General features: G+C 36.9%; 1 protein-coding gene across 8 annotated transcripts in view; it reads right to left on the bottom strand.

Annotated features, from left to right (window-relative positions):
• Window positions 1–20,941, bottom strand: part of LOC137433072 (protein FAM13A) — a 355,270-nt gene that overhangs the window by 153,830 nt on the left and 180,499 nt on the right. For all 8 annotated transcript variants that reach the window (XM_068125518.2, XM_078783916.1, XM_078783917.1 and 5 more), the window contains exon 5: window positions 713–854. In XM_068125518.2, the coding sequence (XP_067981619.2) occupies window positions 713–854 (142 nt within the window). The remainder of the gene's footprint in view (window positions 1–712; window positions 855–20,941) is intronic.

The following is a 20,941-nucleotide window of genomic DNA, read 5'->3' as shown; positions in this document are numbered from 1 at the left end:
ATTGCATGAAGCTCCTGACAAACAGTTGTTGTGCTGACGTTGCTTCCAGAGGCAGTTTGGAACTCGATAGTGAGTGTTGCAAATGACAGACGATTTTTACGTGCTACGTGCTTCAGCACTCAGCGGTCCCGTTCTGTGAGCTTGTGTGACCTACCACTTTGTGGCTGAGCTGTTGTTGCTCCTAGACGTATCCCCTTCACAATAACAGCACTTACAGTTGACCGGGACAGCTCTAGCAGGGCAGAAATTTGACGAACTGACTTGTTGGAAAGGTGGCATCCTATGACAGTGCCATGTTGAAAGTCACTGAGCTCTTCAATACGGCCAATGTTTGTCTATGGAGATTGCATGGCTGTGTGCTTGATTATATATACCTGTCCGCAATGGGTGTGGCTGAAATAGTCGAATCCACTAATTTGAAGGGGTGTCCGCATACTTTTGGTCATGTAGTGTTTCTCCACAAAAAGGAAAATTTCATCATTGTCCCCTATTTCATCATTCCTATCAAATATATGATGTCACAACCACTTTTTCCTTTTCTGCATATGTGTAACAACTCTTATACTTTGCTATTTTCACCTACACCTCTCTCCCTTTTCTTTCTTTCATGATGTTTAATTCACCAGATGAACCTGATCCACCACTTTCATACATCTACAAGTACATGCATAACATATACACTGTCTGTTATGAACAGAGTAGTTAAACTTACTCGGTACTTATTCTGCTGCTCAAAGTCCTCCTCAAATCTGTGAATCTTCTTCTTCAGTGTATGAACCCTGCGCCTTAGCCGTAGGAGGTCGGAGGGTGTCTCCTCAAGAACCTCACTGGAACCTAGAGAGGTGCTCCTTTGCCTGGAGACACAACCATGCAGTATAAATTTTCACCAATAATATAAAATCATTCATCAATATGATTGGACTTGTTATATTGGCTATGATCAATCCCTGTCCCCTTAAAGCCTCAAACCACTCTCCCAACCCTCTGTCTCCTCTCTGCCATCCCGACCTCTCTGTGCTCCGCTCCCCCTTTCTTCCTGTTCTTTAAAGCAAGAGGGCATTCTTACATCATAACATATGATTTCTTCATAACCTCAATGAAATAGTGGAATATTTAACTCTTTCCCCTCCCCTTTCTGCCTTAATGCAAATAGCAACTTCACGGAAACCAATCAAAACAACACCATGGTTCCTTCATGTAATGGTGTATTGCAGTCGAAACAACATGCAATTCAAAATCTCACGATTATGCGGACATTCAAGGAAATTCCATGGAATTGACAATCTCAAGCTATTGCAAGTAGCCTAATTGTGTAAATAATGATGCAAAATTAATTATGTTTTTGGTGATGCATAAATACAATGTTGAAATTAAGTAATGATGAAACAACATTTGAATTCATAATCTCACGAGATTCCGTGAGAAGCATATATTATTATATGGATTAGTGGGGCACCCATGGGAATCCCACGGGCAATGACGTGTGTGACATTCGGACATCTTGATTTCGATGCTGCACATTCATTTTTACAAAATGGTTGCTGGCAATTCATCAGATCTAGAAATGATGTAATCTGCACAATTTATTTATTTCTGATAACATGTGAATGCATACAGTACATGCACATGGGAAATACAGTTTGTAATGTGTAATTACACCGAATCTAAAAGGTAACTTCAAGAGCTCAAATCCTCTCCCACATCATGCACACTGCAGGGGGGAAAGGATCATACACAGGGGAGAGGATCACACATCAGGGAGAGGATCACACATCAGGGAGAGGATCACTCACAGGGGAGAGGATCACTCACAGGGGAGAGGATCACACACAGGGGAGAGGATCACACACAGGGGAGAGGATCACACAACAGGGAGAGGATCACACAACAGGGAGAGGATCGCACAACAGGGGAGAGGATTGCACAACAGGGGAGAGGATCGCACACAGGGGAGAGGATCACACACAGGGGAGAGGATCACACAGGGGAGAGGATCACACACAGGGGAGAGGGTTAGGGGATCACACACATGGGAGAGGGGTAGGGGATCGCACACAAGGGAGAGGGGTTAGGGGATCGCACACAGGGGAGAGGGTTAGGTGATCGCACACAAGGTAGACGGGGAGTAGATCACACATAGGGGAGAGGGGTAGGAGGTGGCACAAAAGGGAGAGGGGTAGAGGATTGCACACAAGGGAGACGGGGAGGGGATCGCACACACGGGAAAGGGTTAGGGGATCGCACACTGGGAAGAGAAGAGGGTTAGAGCATCGCACACAGGGGAAAGGGTTAGGGGATCGCACACAGGGGAGAGGGTTAGGGGATCACACACAGGGGAGAGGGTTAGGGGATCACACACAGGGGAGAGGGGTGGGGTAGAGCATCACACATAGGGGAGAGGGTTAGGGGATCGCACACAGGGGAGAGGGTTAAGGGATCACACACCAGGAAAGGGGTAGGGGATCGCACACAGGGGAGAGGGTCACACATGGGAGAGTGGGTCACACACGGGGGAGGGGGAGAGGATCTCGACGTTCATTGGTGGTATAGTTCTGTTCCCTCATTCTTTTATTCATTTTGAAAATGGCAGTTACAAATGACCCTCATGCAACTCATTGAAACAGCGCTGAAATAAAGAAACAGGAATGACCACCCTCATGCCCCACATTACGCAACCTTGAGCTAAAGACAGCTCGGATGCATGTGACGCATTTGAAGCATATTCTGATGTCGAGACCAACTCGCACCAAGAACCTGACAAAACAACTTGTGCAACATGTGGCAGCACGGGATCAAGACAAATGGCAGCGGCCACATCCGCAGCGATTAGAATCGTAATTACCAGACCAGATTCAAACTGTTCCAACATGAACACTTCAACCACATTTGCAGGTTCGGCACCAGCCTTTGGAGAACAAAGCTCCGCCCCTCTCCCCTAGTGCAGAGTACCTAATTGTAATTTTTTATTGTGACTACGTCTAAAGAATGAAACATTCCGACTATATAAAGAATACAGCTCAAAGAAAAAGTCCCTGGGAAAAAAGTCTTATAGGCGGTGTATAAGAACATGACCTTACACCTTTCTGTCCGGCGTATACCAAAGTTACTCTTTTCGTTACATCATACAAAATGACATTTTTAAAATTAAAGATTTCAAATAAACTTCAAAGTGTACGTGCACATCGCTTATAAAATAAGAACGAAAAAATATCTCTTGGCAATTTTCCAAGAGTTTGTTTATTAATCCTGGATGTGAACACGATTCAGCCTTGAAAACTCGTGCAAAAACAAACAAAACTAGAGGGTTCCAGGGAACCTGAACTCAACTGGTCTATATCAATATGGTTAGAATATGCATAATAGAACCACAAACTATAAAGTGTACATGTGCTAAAGAGGTACAGTAACGTTGAAGGTATCTCATGTGTACACAGGAAACTAGAAAAAATATGAGTTTTAAGTGAGGCATGAAAAGTAAAACTACAATTACTTTTCTCAGATTTCAGACTTGAATTCATCAAATACACACACACACACACACACACACACACACACACACACACACACACACACACACACACACACACACACACACACACACACACACACACACACATCATTAATTGAATTGGACTCAAGAAACAAAGTTTCATCAAATTTGATCAGTATTTGTGACTTTTAGAGCTTGGACGTCGTCGAAACTGCTGTTTATGGGTCAGGTCATGTCATAAGTCATGACGAGGTCATTTTTCGGACATCGTCAAAACCCGTAATATATGTGTTGAGGTTTGTTACATACTGTCTACACACCAAGTTCAGCCTTCTAGCTACATTAGGAAGTACCAGATTGACAAAAATTGATTTTTCAATATGGCCGCCCTGCCGCACCCATTTTTGGGCGTGCAACGCCCAAATGCAATCCCAAACTAGTATATGTCTTAAAGATGCTGCATAACAAGTTTCATCCAATTTAACCAATAATTGTGACTTTTAGAGCATAGCCGTCGAATTGTTTACAGACAGACAGACAGACAGACGACGGACACTGGGTGTCGACAAAAACTCAGCTGGACATAGTCCAGTTGAGTTAAAAATTATTAAAGATCTCACGATTATATTTCCTATAGCTATGAAACGCACCTTCTTTGGGCGGTGTATAATTGCTCCGATGGAAACAGGCATTACCTGGTTTCCTTTGCTTGAGTTGTAATGAAAATGTACGGCTTTGTTTCTTCAAAAAGTAATTTATGATTGAAGACGTGTTGATTCAGTCTTAAAATGCACATCAAAGGCCTATCATAGGCCAATGGAGCCTTGACTCTTCTTCATTTTTAAACTTGAATGTATTGAAAACTTTTCGCTTTACAAAGTAAAAATAGATTAAAACCAAACGTTGTTAATAAATATTGTATTCCATAGTTAGTTTACATTATTACAGTGCATTCAGAAAGTATTCAGACCCCTTCACTTTTTCACATTTTGTTATGTTGCTGCCTTTTGCTGAAATCGTTTAAATTCGCCGTCAATACATTCAGAACTCCGCTGCCCGTCTACTCACCCATTCCCGGACCCGTGACCACATCACCCCCGTCCTTTACAAGCTTCACTGGCTCCCCATACCCCAGAGAATCCAGTACAAAATCCTCCTCTTGACATACAAAGCCCTCCATAACCTGGCCCCATCCTACCTGGCTGACCTCCTCTCCAGACACACTCCCACCCGCAACCTCCGCTCTGCTGGTACCAACCTCCTGACCCCCCCCCCCCATCCGGACCAAATTCAGATCCTGGGGGGACAGGGCCTTCTCCATCGCTGCTCCCACCCTCTGGAACTCACTACCTCACACCATCAGAGACTCCTCCTCACTCACCACATTCAAAACATCACTAAAGACCCACCTGTTCAGCACTGCATTCAACATTCAACCCACAGCATTTAACCCCTGACTATCACTTCTCCTTCTCCCTCCTTTTGCTTTAAATATTTCCCTATTGATTCTTGTCTTTTTGCAATTGTTGTTTTCATGTTTTGTTATGCATTATGTTTTGCACTCTGTCAAAGCACCTTTGGGCTTCATGAAAAGCGCTATACAAAATAAATGAATTATTATTATTAAATTCATTTTTCCCTCAGCAACCTGCACTCAATACGCCACAATGACAAAGAGAAAACAGGATTTTAGAAAGTTTTGCAAATTTATTTAAATAAAAAAAATGAAATATCACATTTACATAAGTATTCATACCCTTTGCTATGACACTTGAAATTTAGCTCAGGTGCCTCCCATTTCTCTTGATCATCTTTGAGATGTTTCTACACCTTGATTGGAGTCCACCTGTGGTAAATTCAATTGATTGGACATGATTTGGAAAGGCACACACCTGTCTGTATAAGGTCTCACAGCTGATAATGCATATCAGAGCAAAAACCAAGCGATGAGGTCGAAGGAACTGCCTGCAGAGCTCAGAGACAGTATTGTGTCGAGGCACAGATCTGGGGAAGCCGACAAGAAAAATCTCTGCTGCATTGAAGCAGATGTTGAAGCAGATCCCTGGTGTTGGGCTAGCGGCTAGGGTGCCGGCTTAGGATACCAAGGATCCTGGGTTCGAATCCCGGTCGATCGCTGAATTAACGCCAGGGGGGTTGACTCAGCCTGTCGACCTTCCGAGGTCGGCTAATTGAGTACCAGTTCACTGGTAATTCCCTGTTTGTCGTTAAAGGCGGCAAAAAGGGTTGGCGTCAGGAAGGGCATCCGGCCGTAAAACATTGCTTCAAATAGGGGACCGAAAAACAACAACAACCACGGTTCCCGAAAAAGGCCAACCCCCGCTTTGCGGGGAAAAATGGCCTCTAAAGGTGGTTATTTTTATTATATATATTGAAGGTTCCCAAGAGCACAGTGGCCTCCATAATTCTTAAACGGAAGAAGTTTGGAACAACCAGGACTCTTCCTAGAGCTGGCCGCCCGGCCAAACTGAGCAATCGGGGGAGAAGGGCCTTGGTAAGAGAGGTGACCAAGAACCCGATGGTCACTCAGGCTGAGCTCCAGAGATCCTGTGTGGAGATGGGAGAAACTTCCAGAAGGACAACCATCACTGAAACACTCCACCGATCTGGGCTTTATGGCAGAGTGGCCATACGGAAGCCTCTCCTCAGTGAAAGACACATGGAAGCCCACTTGGAGTTTGCAAAAAAGCACCCAAAGGACTCTCAGATTGTGAGAAACAAGATTCTACACCCTAACCCTAACAACTCAGCAAAAGCAAGAATGGCAAGGGAGGTAGCTCGCCTGGCTAGTATTGGCGAACCCCAGCAGAATTACCTTGTTGCTTCTATACAGATCCACAACCTGGTAGCAGATGCCTTTGCCAAAGCAACCACATGCAAATTGGCTGGGGCTGTCAACACCCACTGAGTTGTCGGTGGGCCCAAAAAACCATACCGGCTATGGTAGTGGCATCCGCATTGTCCTCTGCCATACCTCAGGTGCACATGGATGCATGCACGAGGCAAGACCAGATGAGTGTACCACAGTAGTAGTGTATATATGTTGCTTCTGGGACACTCTCATTTTCCCATTGACTTACATGTTAATTTTTTCCCTCCCTCATTGCCCCTAAACACCTCTATTTCTCTCACCCTGTTCTTTACGAACCTTCTAACCTTTTGACATGTTATCCTTATTCATTAGACCACTTAAACAATGGTCCTTCTGTGTGAACCTGTGATCCTTCTGACCTTATGGACCTTTTAACCGTTTACTCTTAATATCATCTGGTGAATCATCTTTGGCCCACTCAAACAACGACCCTACAAATATTTGTTTATGCGTGGGAAATAATTTAATTCTCTTGCCACTCTCTTCACCATCTAATATATTAACAAAAAATATGTTTGAGTTTGGTTCTTTATTAAGATATTTTAACTGAGCTAAGATAAAATGGTAAACCTCCCTCAATGTTCTTGTTTGAGCGCCTCCAGTGCCACACACTTTTTGGTAGGCTCTGTCCACCTTTTGTTAAGCTCCGCCCACTTTTTGGTAAGCCCGCCCCTGTTGTTAAGCCCCGCCCACTTTTTGCTAAGCCCCGCCCACTTTTTATAAGCCCCACCCACTTTTGCTAGGCTCCACCCACTTTTGCTAAGCCCCGCCCACTTTATAAACTCTTTAGCATTGTATCATTTCCAGGTAATACATTACATCATTTTCAGGGAATTCCCATCACATCATTTCCAGTTAAGACACGCCCAGGGAATTTCCACAGGAAATGACACACCCAGTCCTTATAAAAGGCACCGACCACACAGGCTTTTTCAAACACGCTTTCTGCTTCACTTGAGAATGGACTACTATGCCGAAATGGAATGGGATAACTTTGCTATTCCTTGGAGTCCTACTACCTGTGTAGAACTCAACCTTCAGATTGATGAACTGGACTCGAACCTCTTATCAATGGAGGTAAGTTTGTTTATTTATTTATTTAATTAATTATTAATTTAATTATTTATTTTAATTTTTTTTTTTTTAGATGAGACTCGTGTAAGAGTTAACAAAGTTTATTTTAATATTCATAGAGCTTGATTTATACAAATAAAAATATTGTATTAAATTAATACATTGTTATTTTCTTTCACAGGAAATTGTATCTGAGATACGAAATGAAAATTCTGCTTTTAACACAACTTGGGATGAAGTTATTTTTTTGTTTGAAGACATTTTGAACAACCAAGACCCCCAGAACGAGTTCTACCTTGATGACCCAGCCAAAGAGTTATACCTTGGAGATCCACAAAATCCTGAAAAAGAGTTTTACCATGATGATACTTGTTGTGAGTTATCAAAACAAAACCCACTGAACAAGTTCTACCTTGATGAGCCAGAATACAAGTCATACATTGGAGACCCACAAATTTCTGAAAATTGGGAAAGGGGAGTTCTCCCTGATGGTCCGCAGTTATACTATGTGAGACACATCATAGAAACCCTAAAAAATTGTGAAATGGGAATTCTCCCTGATGGTCCGCAGTTATACTATGTGAGACACATCAAAGAAACCCAAAAAAATTGGGCAAGGAGAGTTCTCCCTGATGGTCCGCAGTTATACTATGTGAGACACATCATAGAAACCCTAAAAAATTGGGAAAGGGAAGTTTTCCCTGATGGTCCGCAGTTATACTATGTGAGACTTATCACGGAAACCCCCAATATTTCTGAAAATTGTGATTCTACCTTGGGGACTTGGAAAGATGGTTATATTTTTGGAGACTCGGAATGGGGGTTTTGTTTTGATGACTCGGAATGTGATACCTATCTTGGAGGCTCAACAGGAATGTGGTTATACCTTGGGAACTTGGAAAGTTGGTTTTATTTTGGAGACTCTACCTGTGGGGTTTCTCTTGGAGACTCTTTGGATTCTAAAGCAATGAACAATGTTCTTTATTTAATGACGCTTGATTTAAGCAATATCAAGAAAGTTCGAGGAAGAAAATGCTGGAAAATTCTTTCTTCCCATTTCTACTTCTTCAAACTTGAAAGCCTTGAAAGACAGAATTGGAGGAAGAGGAAAAAAAAAAAAGAAATACGTATTTTAAAAAAAGAAGAAAAGAAAGATTATGTTAGGGTTTGGGTGGGATTTTGAATGTGAGGGTTAGGGATGGGGTTGGGTTAGGGATGGGGTTGGGTTAGGGTTGGGATTTTGAATGTGAGGGTTAGGGTTGGGGTTGGGTTAGGGATGGGATTGGGTTAGGGTTGGGATTTTGAATGTGAGGGTTAGGGATGGGTTGGGTTAGGGATGGGGTTGGGTTAGGGTTGGGTTAGGGTTGGGTTAGGGATGGGGTTGGGTTAGGGATGGGATTGGGTATGGGATTGGGTTGGGTTAGGGATGGGGTTGGGTTAGGGATGGGGTTGGGTTAGGAATGGGTTGGGTTAGGGATGGGGTTGGGTTAGGGATGGGTTTGGGTTAGGGATGGGTTTGGGTTAGGGATGGGGTTGGGTTAGGGTTTGTATATTATTATGACTCACTCACACATACACACACACACACAAAAGTTAAGCCCCAACTGGAAAGTTGAGGGATTCTGTGTTTGGGGTTCACAGATTTAAAAACGTATCCCCATTATACACACACAAAAGTTAAGTCCCAACTGAAACGTTGTGGGATTCTGTGTTTGGGGTTCACAGATTTTAAAACGTATCCCCATTATACACACACAAAAGTTAAGCCCCAACTAAAAAGTTGTGGGATTCTGTGTTTGGGGTTCACAGATTTAAAAACGTATCCCCATTATACACACACAAAAGTTAAGCCCCAACTAAAAAGTTGTGGGATTCTGTGTTTGGGGTTCACAGATTTAAAAACGTATCCCCATTACATTTTATTTATTTATTTATTATTTTCAAGGGTATTATCTGCTTACTTGTGTTTTTTGTAATTCTTGCGAGTAAAATGAACCCAAGATTTCTTCTCCATTTAAATCATATAATTTGTAGGTCCAAGGGACTGTATCCATTACATCAACTAGGGCATGCCCGTACTATATCTATATCTAAAATTATATCCCCCCCCTCTATTTACATGAAATGGTTTGGTCCAAAGCGAACGGCTTGCGAGTACGGTGACAATCCCCCCCCTCTATTTACATGAAATGGTTTGGTCCAAAGCGAACGGCTTGCGAGTACGGTGACAATCCCCCCCCCCCTCTATTTACATGAAATGGTTTGGTCCAAAGCGAACGGCTTGCGAGTACGGTGACAATCCCCCCCCCTCTATTTACATGAAATGGTTTGGTCCAAAGCGAACGGCTTGCGGAGTTTGGTAAAGAAATCGCCATAGCATGCACAAACGCGCAGGAAAGCGAAAGAATCGCAAATTAGTTTTAATTAGTTTTAAAACATCGTTTAACGCCAACATAGCGGCAACATAGTTTGCCAACATGAAATAAATGAATACGCTCTCAAATGTGCCGTCCAAGGCAGAGTCTGTTCGCCACGTTCGGCACACGTGATAGCTCGCTGCTCTCTGATTGGTTGAATCGTTTTTTGGACATAGCTCGGTAACTACTTCTCCGATTAATATGAAACCTTGAAAAGGCACATCCGCGGGTCCCCAGCAATATACCTGGCAAGTTTAAAGTATATCGGACCCGTGGTTGTCGAGAAACAGCGGTCACAGACATACATACATACATACATACATACATACATACATACATACATACACACAGAGATTACTGGAATTATAGATAGATGATTTTAAATAATTCACGAGTCCATTTTTGTGTATAACCTTTCTCAAAATGGCTTTTCCATTTGTATATTCTTACAATATCACCAACTTTGAACTTGGGCTTTCTCAAATTAATCTCCTTTTCATATTCTAATTTTGTAAATGTTTCTGATGGTTTTGATTTTGTTGATGAATGAACTGTATTATTGTAATTATCTACAATATCCTGAATTAAATACACCCATTTTTGAGAACCGAGTTGTGTGAATTTTTTATATAATTTCTCTTTTAAAGTACGATTAAAACGCTCAATAACAACTGCCTTTCCTTCATTAAAGGTGCTGTATAATTTAATACCCTTCCCCTTAAGAAATTTCATGAATATTTTGTTATAGAACTCTGTTCCCTCATCAGTCCATAACTTCTTTGGTTTCCTTTTATCCCGATCAAATATTAGCTTAAAGGCTAACATTAAAGTATCACCCCTTTTATTTTTTAAAGGGACAACCCAGGCAAATCTACTCCTCAAATCAATAACGGTTAAAGCATACCTGTATCCCCTGTCATTATTCAATTCAATTAAATCAGCGGACCATATGTGGTCGGTGTATTTAGAATAAACCTTCCTTCTTTTAAACGTTGTGATTATAGGTTTGTGTAATTCTTCAGCCAAAAGCTCCTCAGTCTTGATGACATCATTAGAGCCTAATAGTTTTTTGAGGAATAACCAAGACCAAGTTTCAATTTAGCGTTTATCAAATTTCTCACAATAAACCTATCAACTTTCTCTCTCAACGTTGGATTTTGTATCAAAGCCAAATTATACAACATTTCGCTGTCGGCTTTATGTTTTTCAGTCAACGTAGTGGTTTTCCCATAAGCAATATCATGCTTCATACACACTTCGTCAACCCTATTTGTAGGTTTAGACCAAGGTTTAGGATTGTCAGCCTCATCTAATCTTTTATCCAGGTTTGTTCCTGGACCACAGAAAGAATACCCTGGAAGGTGTAATTCCCCTGGAATTCCAGTTGTTGTAAATTTACTTCCTGACAGAAACTTTTGTATATCTCCTCCTCATTTAGGTGAGATGAATTGGCACTTTTTAGAGCCACACACTTGACATATTCCTTTTTGATAAACTCTATTATTTTTAGCTTTAACATAAGAGATATTTTTAGATTTAGTTTTCTTTTTACATTTGAGACAATAACTCATATTTATTTATCAGAAAAATTCCGACAGAGTATCAAAACCTTTTTGGTTTTTAACATATACATTTCTATCTTAATTTTTAAAACATAAAGAATCCTAAGGAATGCCTTCACTCTCTCCTCCATTTATTTACAAATAAAAACTAACTAAAGTCAATGACACCAACATCATCAATCACATAATCTTTTCCTTCTTCTTCTTCACCACTTTCTCGTTTAAATCTCCTCCCTGAAATTGAAGACATTGACGTTATTTTTGAAACCATTATCTTCATAAGAGTTGTTAATTCTTTAATTTCCTCTTCGGTGCGTTGAGATTGATTTATTTGCTGTAATACACTCAATCTTTTACGAATCTCACTGATTTCCATCTTTTTATATTTTTCCTCCCTCTCTCTTTGCTCCCTTTCCTCCCTCTCCTCCTTCTCCTTTTTCTCCCTCTCCTCCTTCTTCTTTTTCTCTCTTTCCTCCTTCTCCCTTTTCTCTCCTTCCTCCTTCTCCTTTTTCTCCCTCTCCTCCTCCTTTTTCTCCCTCTCCTCCTTCTCCTCCCTCTCCCTTTCCTTCTTCTCCTTTTTCTTTCTTTCCTCCTTCTCCTCTTCAACTCCTTCCTCATCCCTTGCTACCCTTGAGTTTGAACCCCAAAGAATATTATACATATACTCATCTGGATTTTGAGATATTCTTGTATCTATAATTATTTTTCTCATAATAGGATACCAATAAGATTTGTTGACGATTTCTAAAAGAGTTTTATATTTCATAACTTTGAGAAGTTCATTTTTATTTAATATTTTAAACAAGTCTCTATTTGTGGGTTTAACAATATCAGTATAAGGCCAGTTTTTAATGACAAAATTCCCATGTATATGCTCCAAATCATAAGGTATGTAATACCGAGCACCCTTTTCTTGTAGGTATCCTTGAATACAAAAATTATAATTCTCTTGTAGTCTTCTTCCTGCCATTTATGTATCAGAAATATATGTGAGATTAATATTATGACAGGTAATACCACCCCATCTTCCCACTACCAAATCGGTTTGTATTCCTCGGCTTTCTATCCTTATCTCATGACCTTCCTTCTTTGTCATGCTAACCATCGCTATACTATCATATATTTTTCTTTCCTTAAAACCATGTATTTGTTGTTTATTAATTGTACTTCCACATAAATCCATATCCTCACCAAGTGGATAATATTCTTCTTTACGAGACTGATTCAAATCATGTAGGTCTTCTATGTTTATTGAAAAAGACCAATTATACCCTAAATCAGGCATATCGTACCCCCATTTATTAATTCGCATATTAACTATATGTCCTTCTTTATAAAATTCAATTGTAAGCAGGTAGTTAAATTCAATGAGGAAAGGTGTATGGTCAGTATAACCAGGTGTTGTGGTTGTAAATTTTACTTGTTTAACAAAACGTGCTGTTTTCTTTAAAAATATATATTGTGATAAATCACTAAATCTAATTAAGTCATTTGCATCTGTAGGGTTTGGATAATTGATTAATTTATAAGTATTCTTCATATTAATATTTTTACTTACACTATATTTTTGTCGTTCAGCCTGTGCCTTTGTATAATAATTTGATAAATCAATATCCTGAGAGGATTTTCCAAAGATAGAACCATCTTTTCCAACATAAGTCATTTATATTAGATTAAAAATGATATCATAAAAATTTTCATTATTGTTGAGTTGAAATAATACATATAAACATAATTGACCACAACATTTAGAATTAATTTCTTGAACTTGAAATGTTTGATAAACACCATTCTGTAAGAATTGTATTACTTCAACAGGTGGTGGCATACCATAACTATCAAAATAATATTTATCCTGACTATTATGAATACAAACCCAATGAGAACCATTCTGTGTGTCTAAATTCATAATAATATTCTTTGTATTCTTATTTATATGTATTAATTCATCTCTCAGACAAATAACCACATTATCAATTTTTAGTGTTTTACAATACTTAGCTAGTTCTATATTTGACGTTGTATTCTTTCCAAATTGTTTAAACCATTTATCCATTTATTTATGAGAAAGATACAATCCATTACCCCGTTTAGTTAGTTTAACACCCGCTTGAGCGATAGAGGAAAGCATATCTCCAACCAACAATCTAGCTTTATCAGGTAGACTTTCAAGTTTTTGAGCAAAATCTACAATTACACCACTTCCACTAATTTGTTTCTCCAACTCCTTGTTATGTCTTTCCAATTCTTTTTGAGCTTTTAGTTGTGCCTTCCTTTCGTTAGCAGTTTTTACCGCTGCTGAAATACCACCAGTCAATGCTCCCGCCGCACTTAAACCAGCAAATAAAGGAATTAGAAACGGGAGAAATCCTCCTCTTGACTCGTCTATTGAATATTTCTTTAACATAGGTTTCGTCATTTTAATTTTAAGAGATCCAACATCATTTAGTGTTTTTACTTGTGTGTGTGTGAGTAAAACATCAATTCTTACAGCTCCTTTTCTTTGAATTGTATTAACATTAATAATACAAGGCTTTTGATTTTGAATACAAGATGTTAATTTATTAAGATTGATTTGATTAACATATACCCCAACCATTTATTTATGAGAAAAAACCTATGTGATATTAATCATAACACCATTATCTGTATTAATCTGTAATTCTGTTTCCTCCAAAAGCAAACAATATGCATTAACCTCTTCACTCTCCCCTCTTTCAATGTATAGAGAAGTATCCACTCGATTAGACTTTATAGTTTCCTTTTGAGAACTCAGGTCAATTGCGTAGATTGTATAAAGTTTTTGAAACGCAACCATATCCAAAATAGGATCATTATTACCATTACTTTCACACACCTTTTGGTAGGACTTGTAGGCTTCCACATAATCATTTTTTTCCCAATCAATTTCCAATCTATCTCACGGATAAAATGTGCCATCAAGAGAAACCCGAAGTTGTTTCACCTTAGCATTATCACTCAGCGCATTATTCTTATTAGTACCGTCCTCTCCATCTGGTTTTTTTAAAATGAGCCAGAGGTATCGTGGCTTTCCTTGAAGAACACCCAAATTCCAAGTGTAGGTAGTGTGTTCCAGTTTAACGTGTTGACATCTTCTTTTAAGGTATGATACATTTAGCGGTTTCTTTGAGTTAAGTCTTCTATTTAACATCTCTTCCGTTTTAAGATTAGGAGTATATTCACTGATATACCAACACAAATCATTAATAACAAATTTATTGTTGTCTCCAAAAGCATTTTCAACCCCAAAAAGCAACCTATTTACATTATCATTCCTTTGTAGTTGAAATCTAATTTTAAGACCATACAAAACTTTATCATAATCACAAAATCCAAATATACCTTTAAGAGGTACTGCTACGGTAAAACTATTCTCTGGTTTTGTGTCATCATTATACATTGCCTTCCTTTGACTATAACCAGGGTCTGTGTTTGTACCCGTTGACATATCAGGAATAAAACCTTCAACAGCTCCCTTACCCATTCTATCACCAAACGAATATAGTGTAAATTTCATCATTTCAGATGTAGCAGAGACATAATCAGCCGCTTCAACCTCTTGTGTTCCAATATACAGGCGAACACTATCAAACATTTTCCAGAAGAAATCATTTACGAGTGTAGCATTAGTATTATTCGCAGCCTTAGTGAATTTAAATTTACACAGCAAGAAACTATCAGCTATATTCAAGTAAGTTTGTTGATTATTTATTTCAAAACTTTTTGTTCCGTTTGAATTCCAGTCTGTTCCTGTTACAGCATTTACCTTAAAATAGTCTTCCTTTTTCGTGGAGTTTGAAATGATAATTGTATCATCCAAATCATAGATACTATCAATCGCTTCCATACTTGTATTTATATAGTATTAAAATCGTTGAAACCCTGACCCAAGTATTTTAATGATTTTTTGTCGTTCTTGTGAAGATAGTTGAGTTTTACCTTTTTTTATTTCTTTGATTGCTTGTAATTTATGAGACTCCTTTTGAGCATCTTTTATACTCTTTATAGCACCCGCAACGGAGCCCACGGCAGAAGCAGTTGAACCAATTAGGTCTTTATGTTTAAGGATGGTTGAACCAATACCCATTAGAGTATCAATTATCCCATCTCCTTTATTTCGAAATTGATGACCTACACCTCGTTGTCTCTTAGGTTTATAGTATCCTCTACCCACATACCTTGTATAGTATGGTGAAAGGTACATGCCCTCCCCTGTAATTATTTTATATTTTCCCAACTCGTATTTTCTCACAATAACCATTATTTATTTATTGAAAAACTTCACGTAGGTGAATTCTGATGGATATAATTTCATCATTAAAGGATATCATACGATTATCTTGGTCGGTTATCCTAAAATTTACTCTGTATATGGTTTTTCCTGACACAGGTAAATAGACAAGATTTTTTGGTTCCATATTAAATTTATAACCAATCGGGGTTGAGTATGCACTGAATGAAAATATTGTATTTGTTCTTATTCCATCGTTATAAGCACCATCAATCAAATCACAATGAATTAATACTGAATTTATACCGGAGGATATTTGGATAACATTATCACTGTAAAACGTCCCGTTATTTTCAATCTTTTTTGAAGAGAAACCCAATAGCTCTCTAAACGAATTTTCAATCGTGAAATCAACTTTATAATTATTTTTAAGTTTAAAAGTTGATTTTGAAGTGTGTTTTTGAATATCTATTACAATATTTTTTGGTTCATCACCTTTTTCTTTCATAAGGCGAGAGACTTCTGAAGATATTTGAGAAATCTCGTAAGCTCCAGGTGAAACGGTTATAGTTTTATATCCACTTCCTGGATTATAACTAAACTTGTTGTTTTTCTCTGTGATATTAAACAAGGTATTATAAGTTTCCATCGACAATAAAGATGCCTCATATGAGGTAAGGGGGTCAAGTTGTAGTGGGTAAGGGAATGAAGCTGTGTAATCGCTCGTTGTGAAATTAAAACTAAGAATTGTGCTTCTCATCTTATTTAATATCTAATAAAATATCTTTGTATTGACATTTATTAATTATTTTCATATTCATCAACTGATCTAAAATGGCTGAGGATTCATTAAAACAATTGTTGTTTCCAGCCTTCTTACTACCTAACAACAATAATAGCCTATTAACTAATTGTGATGGGTCATTTGGAAGAAAACTAACACCCGAACCAAGCTTACTTAAAGCATCAATAATATGTTTCTCCTTCTCATTCTTCTTACTTTTACCAGCAACAGAAACTCCATAATCAAGTGCATTTAGCAACTCAATATATACCCTATCTTCCTCTCTTTCCATATCAAGTGGTTCCTCAAAATATTTTGAACCGCTGAATCCGGGGTTTGTTAGAAGAAACATTAATCTTGGAGTTAATTTAACATTTGGTTGAGTAGAACTCAAGAACATCAATTCATCATTAAATATCAATACCTTTTCTTTCACAAGATGGAACACTGCTGGTTCTTCTGTTGGAATGAGACCTGCTCTGGTTTTTGAATCTGCCAAATATTCATTGTTTTGAAGAGCTTCCACTACATAATTAGGGGGTTGATTTACCTCCTCAAGTTTCTGAAATAATTCTTCATCATTATATTCTAATTTTCCAAGTTCTTGTTTTGTTATCTGACTAAAATCTTTGAGCATTTGAAGTTTTTTCGGAGTAAATTCTACCGTGGGAACTGTAGAGTGTTGAGTTTTTAAAAGCGGTTTAAAAAATTTCTCTTGTTTTCTTTCAAAGGCTTCTTCACCAGTTAGTTTCTGTCTCCATTTCTTCTTTATCTCTTCCTGTTGCTTTACAACTTTTGAAACCAACTCTTGATGTTCTTTAAACTTTCTTGCTCTTTCTTCGGTATTCATTTTCTGTATTTATTTATTGAAAAATATCATTTAATGAATTGTAAAGGTCAATGGGAAAATTTTCCTTTTCTTTGTCATTATAGTAAATGTGTTGAAATAAATCCTTTTCTTTAAATATTTCATCAAATTCTTTATTGGTATTAATACGAGTTGTTATTTCTTCTTCACTTATACTTGTATCTCTGCTTTTCATACGTTTGCGTTGAGTCTCCTCATCGATATCAAAACCGAATGATAAAATCTTAACTCCATCACCACACAATTGTTTAATAATTTGTCTCATTCCTTCAGGATTAGTTTCTAAAATCCCAAGACCATTAGATTTTACTTTATTTAACTCACTCTTACAATGTGAATATTTTGTAGAACCAAGAGAGACCTCCTCAAATATTTGACCTTCGTTCCTCAATCGCATATGTTCCTCCATTGAAATGTAGTAATAATCTTTCCCTTCTACTTCTCCTGGTCGCTTTGCTCTGGTTGTAGTACTCACAAAACGAATCATAGGGTGTTTTTTAAAAAAACTTACAATCTTTTCATTTTTACTATTCAAGAGTTTAGATTTATGAAAGTTCTTTCCTGAAGCAGATTTACCCACAAGATTAATAATAATAGTTATCATTTATATATGTAATTATGTTTAAAATAAAAATACATCCTTTAATATCTCATCTTGTTTCACAACAATATATTTATATTTTTCAATCGTGTGTTTCATATAATTTTCAAATTCTTTTTTACTACATAACGTAGAGCAATTATCTCTCCAAAAAATATTTACATCTATTGAATTTAACTGAAATAAAATAAAAGTATTGGCATTGTTTCTTATTGAGCGTCGAGGGAGTTGAAAATATGATTGACTAAGATATATACAATTACAAGAAGAATGTCTCCCTCTTGTATAGTAGCTATCCATTACTGTTTGGTTTCTCTCATTAACACAATCATCAAAGATGACGAGGTTCTTTTTTGATTTATCTAAATCTTGAGGTGAAGGTATATCATCTGTATTATCACTGAGAATACAAGTTATGGGTTTTGGTTTCGATTTTGATTTCTGTGTATCACAAAATAATTGTATTATATCTTCAATATTATAATCATTTAGTTTGTTTTGAAGTTTAAATAAACCGATAATGTCTTCCTTTTTAAGACCTGCATTAAAACCCTGTGAGAGTAGTTGATACTCGGGTTGAAAACTAGACTTTGTAAAAATTATTAAATCATCATAATCTAAAAAATTAGGACCAAGGAGCATCTTTAAAAGTAAACAGGTTTTTCCACATCCGCTTGAACCAACTATTAGACATCTCAATGAATTTGGAATGTTTTTATGGTTATTAAATTTTATCTTATTTTCCCAAACGGGTAAAAAATCATTCATTTATATATTTGGAAAACAAGTCATCTAACTTTTTTTGAGCTATTTTAGAAACTCTATATTTTATCCTGAGTTCGGGTTTAATTTCAAAATAATTCATTATTTTATTTATATAGTATCTTGTATTAACATTTCCATTAAAATTATTTTGAATAATAAATATCATTAAACCCTTATACATTTCCTCAATACAAATAGTCTCTTCCCTTGAAAGAAATGGTGTATTATCATCACAATACTTAACATTCATCTCTCTTATTAATCTTGTAAAGTAATTCATTTTTGGTTCTAATTTAAAAGTTATATATTTTTTTATATTTTTTATTATCATTAATTAAAATTAAATCACAGAAAATACATTGTTTATATGAACCCTCATTATTAAGCCCTATTCTATCACAAGCCGGACAATTCTCTAATTTATCATATGGAGAGTCTGGAAATTCTAAATATCCTTCAGAACTTATCATATTTATATGGTAAATTTTTACTTAAACTAAAAGCAAGTTTATTCATTAATAAATACAATGTTTCAAAGCACAAAAGACAAATTTCAATCAATCTCTACTTCGGTGAAAGATATAGAAAAATATGTCAAAGATGTTAAATTGAACAAAGATAAATATGGAAATTTTTGGGTAAAACCAGTTATGGAAAATAACATGAGCCCCTCTATTTCATTTAAAGGAAGAGCTCTAACTATACCTGGAAAGACATCCATTAAAGTAAATCTAACAAAAGTTTCTCCTCTACTCCTGGCAATTTATTCAAAGCTTGAAAAAGTGATTGACCACGATACTTTGAAAAAGAATGATAAGACCATCAACAATACTCATGGAGAAATTTGTATTTACTTTAATAATCCAAAGGGTGTAGATCTAAGTAAAATGAATGATGTTAATATTTCTGGTGAAATGTCATTTCGTTCTATGATAGAGATTATTTAAAGATAACTTTTGATATTAAAAATGTAGAGATTGAATCCGTTAATGAAAGAAAGTATATTGGATAGATGGAAAGGTTTTTTCTGCTAATTAAATATGAGTCATTACAGCAGTGAAGATTTTACTATTTCATTGAACTCGGACGATAGTGATGATAGTATTTCATTGAACTCGGACGATGGTGATGATAGTATTTCATTGAACACAGATGATAGTTATGATACTAATAGTTTGTGCTCAAATGATAGTTATGAGAGTAGCTTTATTGATGACTCTGAGTATGATTCTGAGTATTCATGTGATAGTTATGACTTAGATGATTCTGAGTGAAAAAGTGTTTTAGTTTAAGCACGGCGATATATATAAAACGGAGCTGTAAAGCTCAAAAGTGTTTTATTTTAAGCACAGCGATATATATAAAACGGAGCTGTCAAGCTCAAAAGTGTTTTATTATAAGCACAGCGATATATATAAAACGGAGCTGTAAAGCTCAAAAGTGTTTTATTTTAAGCACAGTGATATATATAAAACACCACGTTTTCTCACGCTATAAATATGGTTTATTGTGATACTTGCGAGAAGGAAGTAAAATATTATAAACAACATATTCTCACCGCAAAACATACATACAACATTCTTAACAAACTTTCCCCTCTTCCACCTAAAACAAAACATTGTAAGGTCTGTAAAACAACCATCCTCAAGAAGGGGTTTAAAGCCCATCTTAAAACTAACAAACACTTGTCAAAATTGTTTACTATTAAAAACTCTGATGGTGCATTCAAAGGACATATTAAAATAAGAGTCTTTAACTTCAAACCTCCTGAACCAGAGTCTATAGTTGATGCTGTAGAAATAGTTAAACCTGCTGTTCAAACGTTGATTGAAAAAACACTAAAAGAAATGAAACCACTTAAATTTTATATGGGAGTAAAATTAGAAATGACAAAGGACGAAGGAGTTATAGATACACCATACATGAGAACTGAGCCACACTTTATATCTTCATATCAAGATTTTAAAACATCAGGAGTCTATGATGAACTTATTAAACAAGAGCAAGATGTGGATAATTCAATCGTAGGAAGTGGATTCAATATAGGAAAAATTATTTACATAGACATTCATATTCTTAAATCAGATCCTCTAAAAGCTTCTTCTTACATTGATTTACCCAGTGTTATCAAAAATAGAAAAGCAGTTATCAATATCAAAAATAAAGACAATAAATGTTTTCTCTGGTCTATTCTAGCACACTTACATCCTCCACATTTTCATGATGAAAGAGTATCTC

This window comes from Myxine glutinosa, chromosome 8, assembly GCF_964187855.1.
Source record: "Myxine glutinosa chromosome 8, kmMyxGlut1.1, whole genome shotgun sequence".
In the NCBI taxonomy this organism is placed as follows: domain Eukaryota; kingdom Metazoa; phylum Chordata; class Myxini; order Myxiniformes; family Myxinidae; genus Myxine; species Myxine glutinosa.
Note: the sequence above shows the minus strand (reverse complement) of the source record. Positions and strands in the feature narration are given on the sequence as shown.